Genomic DNA, 11,319 nt, shown 5'->3' on the forward strand with positions numbered 1-11,319 from the left:
CTCCCCAAGCACCCCACACATTTGGCATATAAAAAAAAAAACAAAAAGTAAAAAAAAAACCAAAACAAAAAAAAAAAAAAAAAAAAAAAAAAAAGAAAAGACAAAACAAAGAGGCTGATGGCTGGACATCACTGACACTACAGTACAAAATGAAGGTGCAATTCCAGAGGATTCTGCCAGGGCAGCACAAGAATGCAGTGGAAACAGAACATGACTTCGAGGCTATAATTCTCTTTTCACAAGCTCCAAGTGGGGGGTTCCGCACCTTCTACTTTGAGCCTGGCGTGGACCAGCTCAGCTGAATGAACCTATGCATGCAACTTAGAGCTTACCAGGACAGGACAGAGGCAGGGTCCCATTCCACAGCCCGTATTTATTCTGTTACCGCCACAGCAGCGTCCCCTTTGGTAGTTTTGAAAACAAATATTCTTAGGCTGGAGGTGGGGGGTTCATACCTTTAATTTCAGCACTGGTGTGGAGGGGGGTAGGGTGTTAAACAGAACAATCAGGAGTTCAAAATAATCTTTGGCTACATGGCAATTCCCGGGCCAGCCTGAGCTACGTGAGACTGTCTCAAAAATAAAGAAAAAGGGAAAGAGGAAGAAAAATAAAAGATTACTTCATAATCCTTTTAGAATGTAAAAATGAAGTTAATAATGATTAAATGTTTATGTAAGGTGAAATTATTTTTTCAATGAATAAGTATTTACTTCCATCAATATATGTTTGCAGAAAGCCTACTAATATGCGCAGCACTCTGCGAGGCCACTGATATCAGGATCAGTAAGTTCTTCCCACACCATAGGCAGACGTTCACTGTGCACCTGCAGTCATGGAGGAATGCAAAAGTAAATCCAACTGAGCTTATCTGAGCCATCAGCGCTGGCGGCCAGGACCAAAGTTATACACAGGAAAAGAAAAATCACAAACACAAAGACATTTATTACCACATGAATAATGGAAAGATAATTCAAACATAACCTAGTGAAACTTACGTATTTATGAATGGACCATGGGGACTATAACTAAGAACAAAACCAATCATGTTTGAAAAAATCATTATTGCATACACAGAGGGGCAGGCTGCAGCCCTACGTTTTAGAAGCTGCCTGTGTTTGTTCTACTATCTTCAATAGAAAGCACTACATGCTAAGAGAAAGTCAAAATTATGCCTTTACCTTCTAAGCACAAGTAAACAGAAAGTTTGGATTTTGGTCAGCTACCTTGAATTATCATTAAGTTAGCACTATTTGATAGCCATGTGTGCAACACGCCACATGTGAGCGCATATTTAATAAAGATCTCCTGAGGAAGGGAAATGAAGGGCTATAAAACAGTTGGCACTTAATCAGGTGGACTCTTTTGTTAGTCAGTATCAAGTATTTTATTAATTCTAGCCTGATTCCTTCCCGGTGACCCAGGAGGCCTGTCAGGCCTGTAACTATCTGACACCTACTCAAGGTGAGAACAGAGAAAACACATCTTGCCCCCACCCACGCTCATGCAAACAACCCTAATTAAATGCAGTGGGTCACAAAGGAAAAAAACAGGAAAGTAAGGAGGGAGAAAAGGTTCAGTGGGGAGAAGGGTATAAGAGGATGAGAGGGGGGACTTATCTGATCAAAGCACATATACATACGTATGTACGTGAAATTTTGAAAGAATAAATAAACAACATGCACATTTTTCTCTACTGGGCACTGTATGCATCAGTGCAAAATATTCCTTCTATTTCAAGGTGACTAGAAGCCCTAGAAAATGCCTAACAATCATCAGTGTTTTAGCTTTAAATATAGATTAAAAAAGAAATATTTCTAAGAATAAATTAACAAGTATCAATATGACAGGGTCTTAAAGTCAGTTGGATTTCCTTCAGAGAAAATCAGCCAAAACAAAAAGCTACATACACCAAAACCTCCTTCTCTGCCTCCAGTATATCTTGCTCCATTTCTGAGGAGTCTGCTGTTAGAGTATATTTGTGTTCAGTCAGTAATGTAGGAGCTATGCCAATATTGGCGTTCAGCAGCACAGCTGTCTCCAACGTCAAGTGTGAAGACTCCACCAGAATCCTGCAGCTACTGCAAATTGTTAATATTATGATTTCCACAGACATCCCTGCAGGGGCAGAAACACAGGCCCTGCCTTACTATTCTAGAGATACACTTCTAAGCCCGAAGTGAGTGAAGCCAGCAATGCCACGTCATCGCCCAGGCTACCTGGGATGTAGAGGCAAGAGGATTGCTTGAATCCAAGAGTTCAATGCCAGCCTGGGAAAGACAGTGAGACCCCATCTCCAAAAATCAATCAATCAATTAATCAATCAATCAAAAAAAGAATCAGTAAACTTCTACTTTCCAGTTCTGACCTTAACAACTGGCATGAGAGCAATGTGGGGTTGCTGTGACAGACTACAACCTCCAGGTAGTTCCAAACTCAGGTCCACTAAAACTCAGGCCCACTGAGTTCCAAACTCAGGTCCACACTAAGGGTTTCCTCAGAGCATGGTTGAGTTGCTCAGAGGGAGGCTTACATATACCCTAAGTTAACCAAATTATAAAAACTGCATTAATCTACAGGAACAAAACAGTGTTTGTGTGTATGGCATGTGTTGCCTAAGTGGGCCAAGGTGCCTGTGCAGAAATCGGAAGACATCCTTGGGTGTTGATCCTTGCCTTCCACCTTTCCTGAGATAGGGACTCTTTTCCCTTTTGGGCTGCTGCATGTGCCAGGCTAGCTGCCCCATGAGTTTCTGGGGGTTACTGTGTCTGCCTCCCATCTTGTAACAGGAGCACTGAGATTACCAATGCACACTACTACATCTGGCTTTATGTGGGTTCTAGAGATTTGAACTCGGGTACTAACACTTGGGTGGCAAGTGCTTTACCTATTGAGCCATTTCCCCAGACCCCAAACAGCATTCTGAAACAATTAGAACTATTAGTTTCTTCAATACACGTTTATTAAGCAACGACAATTGTCCTCAATGGTACTGGGCCAACAACCTGGAAATTAAGCAGTAAAATTACTAAGCAGCAACCCTGAATCCTAAAAACCCCAATTCTGCTGCAGAATCTAGCTGGGGAGAAGCCTAGTTCTCCATGGTGAGGACTGCCTGGCAGTATAGGAGGAAGAATACTGCAGCCATCAAGTTCAACCTCTGAGTGTAGGTGGGATGGGAAAGGTCAAGGAGAATCTCCCAAAAGCTCCAGCTCAGAGCTGACTAGAGAACTGAGCAGAATTCACATGTAGAAGACAAAGAGGAAACTGGAACGGTGGCTCACACCTGTAAGCCTAACTAACACTCACAAGTTTGATGCAAGAGGATCAGGAGTCCATCCTCAGTTACAAAGTAAGTTCATGGCTAGTCTGAGTTATATAAGACTCTGATGCTGGATAGGCTGAATAGGCTCCAGTGGATGAACTCACACCAAGGGACACCTGGGTGCACAAGTGTTGATACGATAGGCCTTAACATATATGACAGAATGCATGAAATCCTGTGGGTGGGCTATGGGGGTTGCAGATGAGAAGGGGGCTTAATATGATTAAGTATTGTATGAAATGCACAAAAATTCAATAAAAAATATACATTGGAAAAAAAAAAAAACCACAAATGTAAGCAGACTGCCAAGGCAAAAGCAGCCCATGGGAGTCCTGCTGCTTCACTGACAGATTTCATTGGTCAAAGCACCTAGAAGGTAGCATTTGCTGAAATCCTCAGAACAAATCTAGAATGTCACCAGCAGAGACAGGTTAGTCTTAACTGTGAGGCCTTGTGGAGACATTCAACTGTGACAATGGCAAGTCCTGGCTTACAAATCCCTTAAGTACTTCCCCTGTGCTTCCAGTCTTTCCTAATGAGTAGACCAAGATTCCAGTTCTGCACAGTCAACTTACGTTGTTTTCAGCATCAAGAACTCTACTTGTAAAGATTTTCAGGCATGGGAACAGCAGGCCAGCCAGGGCTACATAGCAAGACCCTGTCTTCAAAAATAAAAACAAAGGAGGCTGGAGAGATGGCTCACTGGTTAAGAGCACTGACTGCTCTTGCAGAGGACCCGGGTTTGATTCCCAGCACCCACATGGTGGCTACAAACCATCCTTAACTCCAGTTCCAGGGGAATCCAAAGCCCTCTTCTGACCTCCGCAGCACTGCACGACACAGGTGCACTAACATACATGCAGGCAATACACTAGTACACATAAAATAAAATAAAATAAAAAAACAAAAAATCCTACTTAACAGAACTGAAACAATGTCTTTTAAAAGCTGATGCAAGCTGGGTATGGTGGCTCAGGACTATCATCCTAGCACCAGGGAGCAAGCAGCAGGGGAATTGCTACAAGTTCAAGGCCAGCCTGTTTTACACAGCAAGTTCTAGGCCAGCCAGGGCTGTATAATAAGATCCCGTGTCAAAACAACAACAAAATAATGCACTCAGAGGCATATATACCCACTTAGACACACTAGTACACAAAATTATAAATAAATAATAAATGCTAATACAGTTAGCTAAGCCTGGTGGCACATACTTATAATTTCTGCTACTCAGGAGACTGAGGCAGTAAGATTTAAAGTTCAAGGCCTACCGGGACTACAGAATGAGCTCAAGGCCAGACTACACAACTCAGTAAGGCGCTGTTTCAAACTAAAAAAATAAAGTAAAATAAAAAAAAAGTTGGGACCTTAAAGATGGCTCAGTGGTTAAGAGCACTTGCTGCTCTTCCAGAGGACTGGAGTTTGGATTCCAGCATCTACATCAAGCAGCTTACAATCACCTACCTGTAACTCAGGCTCCAAAGGAGCTGATGCTCCCTTCTAGCCTCCTTGGGCACCTACACAAACACACACACACACACACACACACACACACACACACATACACCCACACACCCCAATCCTAAAAGTTGTCAGGCATGGTGGTACCTGTAACCCCAGTGCTTAGAAGGTAGAGGTTAGATGATTAGAGAGGCATTCAAAGCCAGCTTTGGATGCATATTGAGTTTGAGGCCACCCTGAGTTACATGAGACCCTGTCTGAAAACAAAACCAGGGCCCTGTTCGTACCAATGAGATGGCTCAGTGAAGAAAACACTTGCTGCACAAGGCGGACAACCTCAGTTTGAGCCCTAAAACCCACATAAAGTGGGAAGGAAAGAATCAACTCCACAAAGTTGTCCTCTGACCTTCATCCAAGCACCATGACACATGGGTGCTAGTACACATACACACACACACACACACACATCATCATCATCATCATCATCATCATCTATACCCAATAATAATAAATTTTAAAAAGTTTTTTTAATGATCTGTATTGGGTTTATAGCCACAACTGTCATTTCACTTATATAGAGCTACTACTATTGCAGTTATGTTGCATGACTAAGGCCATCACATCAACTCCAGAGCTGGGTACAGGGGCGTAAGCCTGCAATTCTGGGACTCGGGAGGCTGAGGCAGGATTGCTTCAAATTAGAGGTCAGCCTGGTGTACCTGGCGAGTTCCAAATCAGTCAGGACTACGTAGTAAAATATGCTTAGTCCAAACTGGCCCAGAGCTATGTAGCATAGACTGGCCTCAAACTGGCGGCAAGCAGGCTGCTTTGGACTGTTGGTGCTGGGACTACACCACCCAGCTTCACACGCAGTGGAGGTTAGCTTGCTTCAACTGGAATGGAGGTACTGATTGCAAGCTAGTGATCTCACCTGACATCGTTTTGGTTTGGCTAGCAAATGGAGTAGGATGCAAGACTGCCAGGCTGCTGTAAACCGGCCCAGCCCAGACCTGCACTCCCAGTGCACTGAGCCAAGGAACCTACTGCATAGTGGGCAAATCTCTCCAAGAATCTCCAAGGCCAAAGCCTCACTGTTTTTACTGCTACTGCGACTTTCAGGGCAGACACAAACAGGGACCCAGAAAGAGAACTGTTTACTGGCCTAGCTGGAAAAGGGACAAGGCTTAGCAGGTATTCCTTTCCCTCCGTATTTCAGCATCAAAACCCCCAACCTTCCCTCCCCCCACTCCCGGCTTTATAGTTTAAACAATAGGTATAGAAAGCGAAGCAAAACGTCTAAAATAGACCAACACATGCGGTGAGATCCTCCTCAGGGACAGGTGTCTGACAGATCAGGATAATGGGGGGGGGAGAGAGAGAGAGAGAGAGAGAGAGAGAGAGAGAGAGACATGCGCTGTGATACCCTCCTGGGAGAGGGGTGTGTCACAGAAGAGGAAAGGGGGGGGGAGAGAGAGAGAGAGAGAGAGAGAGAGAGAGAGAGAGAGAGAGAGAGAGAGAGAGAGACTGAGACTGTTTGGATGTGCTAGGGTTCCATCTCCAATACGGAAAAGAAAAAATGTGAGATTTTTAACGGTGGAGCACAGTGCCACCTGCTACAAGATATCTTTAAGCCTCGGGCCGCCCAGCCCTGAGTCACTTCCCCTATCCGCAGTGTCAATGCTGGAGGGGGGCGGGCAGGGGTGAAAGCCAGAGCCCCGGGAGCCGGCGGCGGCCGCCCCCTTCTCCCTCCCTCCGGGTAGACGCTGCTCACCGCTCCGGAGCCCGGGCGGGCGCCGCCGTTACCTTGGCTAATGGCAGCTCTGAATGAAAGGAGCCCAGCGGGCTCAAGATTTATGAATGTGCAGGGGAGGAGGGATATCATGTGACAATAAAGGAGACCGTCTTATTCACAAAAAAAAAAAAAAAAAAAAAAAAAGCGGCTGGTGGCGGGCACAGCCACCGAGCAGCAGCGGCCAGGGCGGAGCAGAGCCGCTCGGACCCCGGCGGAGGACCCGCTGCGCCGGGACCCGCGAGCCCCGCGCCTCGAACTGGAGCCCTTCCCGCGGCTCGGAGGCGGGAGGCCGCTGCCATCCCGCAGGGAGCCGGTGACAGGCCGGGTACCCCGCGGGGCAGCCGGGAGCACCTCCCGGGGAGCCCGGAGCTTTGTTCCCCGCGGGCCCTGAGAGCGCCCCCTCCCGCGCGCCAGCACGCGCACCCCAGGGCCGCCCGCGGACACGCGCTCCTCCGCGCGCTCCCTCCCGCCCTCGCCGCACACGCTTCGGATCCGCCCCCCGAGCCGCCCCGACTCTCCGGGGACGCGTGTGCCGGTCCACAAGCGCGTGCACACTCCCGCGCCGGGAACTCGGCGGCTGCGCTCCGGCTGCTGCGCGGACCCGGGAGCACAGACTCCGCGCCGGTCGGCAGCCCGCCCTCCCCGAGCTCCGCCGTGTTTTTATGAATGAAAATGTGGTATGCAAATGAGAACGATTCAAGAAAACGACATGGCGGAGCCCGGGCCCCAAGGGCTCTGCGAGGGCTGCGGGGCGGGCAGCTGGGCAGGAGTCACCAAGTCCCCACGCACTCGAGCCCGCGGCCCCGGGAACCCCGGGACTACTCAGCCCCGGGCGCTGGGTTTCCGCGCGGCCGCAGGCACGGAGATCGCCCTGAGGTCACCAGCGCGCCCTTACCGGCCGCGACCACTCCTCAGGCCGGCGGAGCCTCGCGCAGCCGGGACAGCACGCCGAGCCCCGGCGCTTCGCGAGTTCGCCCGAGTCCCGCCGGCCCGGCGCCCGGTCCGCCCGCGGCTACTTACTCGTCCGGGTGTGTTTCTTCGGTCATCTTCTTGTTCACCTAGACGCCTGTCCCGCGGCGGGCAGCCTGGCTCCCTTCATCTTCCTGTGCGCTCGCCCTTCCTCACATCTCCCGATTTGGTGCGGAGGGGAGCTGGAGACTGGGGGCGCCTCAGCGCAGGGCGAGGTCGGGGAGGGACGTCGCGCGAGCTCCGTGGAGCGGCGGCCGGCGCACGGGCGCGATTTGGGAAGCGGACCCCGGGGAGAGCACGGGACCGGCGCTCCAGGCGGCAGGCACTGCCGCGGGCAGGCGTGGGCCCGGGGCGCCCTCGGGGCCCGGCGCTCAGGCTTCCGGGGAGCGGTCGGCGGTCAGAGGAGCTGCGCCTGGGCGGCGGTGCAGGGCGCCCCGTCCGAGCCCCATCTCCGCACTCCACCGATTTACTCCATATTGGATTCTCAGCGCCGCCAACAGGAGGAGGAAGTAGGGCGGAAGCGATGACGTCTTCCCAGCGGCCAGAGGTGGTGGAGTGCAAAAAGCTTCCTACTTGCGACCGGAAAAAAAGAGAGAGAGAGAGAGGAAAAAAAACACACACACACAACACTTCGTCCCGCCTACTGAGCATGCCCTGCTCACCCCGCCTCCCTCCCGCTGCCCGTCCCCGGGGAGCGGCGTGGTAGGTGCTGCGTCTGCCTGGCTCCGAATCCTTGTCTCCAGGGCTCCGGGTTTTCGGAGGTCCAAGAAGAGAGTGGGGGCGGGAGCCTGGGACTAGAGCACATCTGGCTCCTGTTTTGTCCCCTCCCTCCTTCCAAAGCTTCGGGTTGAAAATCGAGGGAGGGGGCGGGGACGGGGAGGAGTTAAGATGCTGCAGAACCCTTCGGCTGCGGGGACCCAGATCGCCACGGGTGCTGGGTGGGGGCGGCGCAGGTGGCCGCGGCTCCACTCCCCACCCCAGTTAGAAAGGGAGCGTAGAGGGCGTCGGACTTGGCCGAAGTTCTGAATGGCTGTGGACGTTCAGTTTCACGTGAATCTTCGACCTTTTTGTCAATAGAACAGGTACTTTTCTAGCCTTTTTTTTCCAGAATTGCCTCGAACTTGGCAATGTCGCTGGTTGCAGCCTTCCAAGCACTGGGATTACAGGCATGCACTACCATGCACAGCTACAGCGGACATTTTTTAAAAGAATCATAACTTGTACACAGAACAACAAAAGGTACATCAGACACAACCAAGAAACTTTTGCATTCAACAGAAGTAGAATTAAAAGGTAACACCAAATACATGTCTTAAAGTACCCAGGAGTCTCTCACCTATTGGGGAAGGACGTCCCTTGTCTCAAGTTCTTGAGTCCATAGTTACTCAGGCAGAGATAATGAATGCTCTTGTGGGTTTTGGCAAAGAAGAGACAGGAACTCTCCGTCCCCAGCTCATCTTTAAATGACTTTTCCTGCCTTAGCCTAGGTTTTCTGAGTGGTCTCAAGCACCACCTGGACAGTGGGTAGGGCATTCAGCTTGTGCATTTAGATAGGATTTATGCTTGGCTTTAAGCTCTGGGCTTGTGGTCTTGAAATCCTTTATCATTTTTGAACAGGGGACTCCCAAGTTTTCCTTCGATCTGGGTTCCACCAATTACATAGCGTTGGGTATTTCCTTTTGGAATCCTTCCAGGGAGCCCTTCCTGCTCCCCAAGCTTGATAGAGTGTGCCATGAGAGACAACTCAGAGATTTTTAACTAAATAGGAACTACTAAACAAACTAGAAGATTAAATATTTGCCTCAAAAATATAAAAATACTGGATTGGGTGGCCCAAGCACTAAGGCTGAGGCAGGAGGATGGACACAAGTTCAAGGCCCAGTCTACACAGGAATTCTAGGCCAGCCAGGTCTATATAGCAATACCCTGCCTCAAACAAATCAAAACCACAAAAAGAAAACCAGCTAGGCATGGTGGCTCAAGTTTGTAATTCCAGCATTCATGAGGCAAAGAAGGCAGGTGTGTGTTTTAGGCCAGCCTGGTCTACATAGTTCTAGACCAGTCAGGGCTACATAGTGAGACCTCGTGTCACAAGACAATAGCAGTAACAACAACAGAAAACCCACACACAAAACAAAAACAAAAACAATCTCTTAAAGGCAAATGCATAGGGAGAGAGGCACAGGGCTCCGAAAACAAAAGTTTTGCCTTGAGTCTGGTAGAAATTGGTGGTTTCATGCCTTATACAACCATGATCTTTGTGGACATAGTTTGGGGCTCATCACTTTTGATTCTGTTGCTAGTGATGAATATTGGTGAAGGCCCCAGACTGCATGGGATATCTGAGTTTTGGTTTTGTCTCAGCAGACCTGAGGCCCTGAAACTGAGGCTTCTTTGAGTTCTTCAACTTTCACAGGAATGACAAAACCAGCCTTGCTTTTTCCACATTTTGAGGCCATTGAGAATGAGACATTCAGGGCTGGGAAGATAGCTCAGTCGGTATAGTGCTTGGCAAGCACTGTGTCTTCAGCACCCACATTTAATTTAAAAAAAAAAAAAAAGGCTTGCGATGGTACAGGTCTTTAATCTGGCACTGGTGGGTCTTTGAGTTTGAGGCCGGCCAGCCTGCCCCTCGCCCCCCAAAAAGCTCTTCATGGTGGCCTGCCTTTGTAATCGGGGTGTTGGAAAGGCAGAGTCAGGCAGATCCCTAGGGCTTACTAGTCACCCAATATTATCTAATTGGCAAGTTCCTGGTCCCAGTGAGAGACCCTGCCTTAAAAAACAAGGGATGGCTCCTGAGAACAATACCCAAGATTAACTTCTGTGTGCATGCATGCACAGGGACACAAAGTAAGACATTTGCCTTGACCAAAGCCTTTGACTTTGAAAACTCTATGGATGTACACTACATGGAAGGGCATCATTTCTGCCTGTATCTGAAAACTCAAGCTGGAACTTGTTAAAGACTATATGGGGAGACTTGAGGAGAACCCAGCCAAATATTGGCTCTCTGATGAACATGACTGCACTCTTTTTTTAAGCATAAACACCCTTATTTTTAAGCATAAACAGCCCATCAGTCAGGAGTCCATTGGTCTTGAGGACTCTGAACTTGATGACTTTCTTCTCTCTGTTCTTTTCTGCTTGTTTCTGTAGCCTCATGAGTTGAGTTGCTTCTTCCAGTAGTGGATCTTGGCCTTCTGCTTCACCTCCAGGGTGGCTATCACAGCCTGGTACTTCCAGCTGACCTCATGAACCAAACACCTTAGGTAAGCAAACTTTCAGGTAGGTGTCAGATGCACAACGGAGGGAGGCAGGGACCACCATCTGCTGTTTCTCGTCTTAGACATCCTGTCAAATACTCTGAGGCATTCCAGGGCAGCCTGGCCTAGCTTGGTCTTATGGGGCAGCATGCCTTGCACAGTGGGCCAAAAGATGCAGCTCCGGGTCTGGAAGTGGTAGGGGCCACAGGAAAGGTTGGTGTTCACTTTAGAAGAAAGGCCAGCTACTCTAGCATGTTTCTGTAGAAATTGCCAGAAATGTTGATGCCCTTATAGCCCACAACCACCATCTTCCAGCCCAGCAATACCTGCTTGGTCACAGTGACTGCCAGGCAACCCAGAAGATGACCTAGGTCATCCAGCAGGAGAACTTGCTTCTCTGCCATTTTTGGCAGCTGCCTGGGAAAGCAGTCTTTTTTTTTTTTTTTTTTTTTTTTTTTCACTTTCTGTGGATTAAATAAGATGTTTACAGAACATTCAGTGTTGAATAAAATTTT

General features: G+C 48.9%; 1 protein-coding gene and 1 pseudogene across 2 annotated transcripts in view; both read right to left on the reverse strand.

Moving 5' to 3' along the window:
- Positions 1-8,428, reverse strand: part of Spred2 (sprouty related EVH1 domain containing 2) — a 112,313-nt gene extending 103,885 nt beyond the window's left edge. Inside the window, exon 1 of one of the 2 annotated variants that reach the window (XM_029554589.1) lies at positions 7,593-8,428. Coding sequence is in view for 1 of the 2 variants with exons in the window: in XM_008852587.3 (XP_008850809.1) it covers positions 7,593-7,618 (26 nt within the window). In the remaining variant the exon portion in view is untranslated. The remainder of the gene's footprint in view (positions 1-7,592) is intronic. The other variant, XM_008852587.3, reaches the window with a different exon arrangement.
- An 814-nt stretch (positions 8,429-9,242) lies between these two features.
- LOC103750042 lies at positions 9,243-11,210 on the reverse strand (annotated as a pseudogene).
- Positions 11,211-11,319: the final 109 nt, after the last annotated feature.

Source organism: Nannospalax galili, unplaced genomic scaffold (genome assembly GCF_000622305.1).
Source record: "Nannospalax galili isolate Female #2095 unplaced genomic scaffold, S.galili_v1.0 scaffold1650, whole genome shotgun sequence".
NCBI classification, from domain to species: Eukaryota; Metazoa; Chordata; class Mammalia; order Rodentia; family Spalacidae; genus Nannospalax; species Nannospalax galili.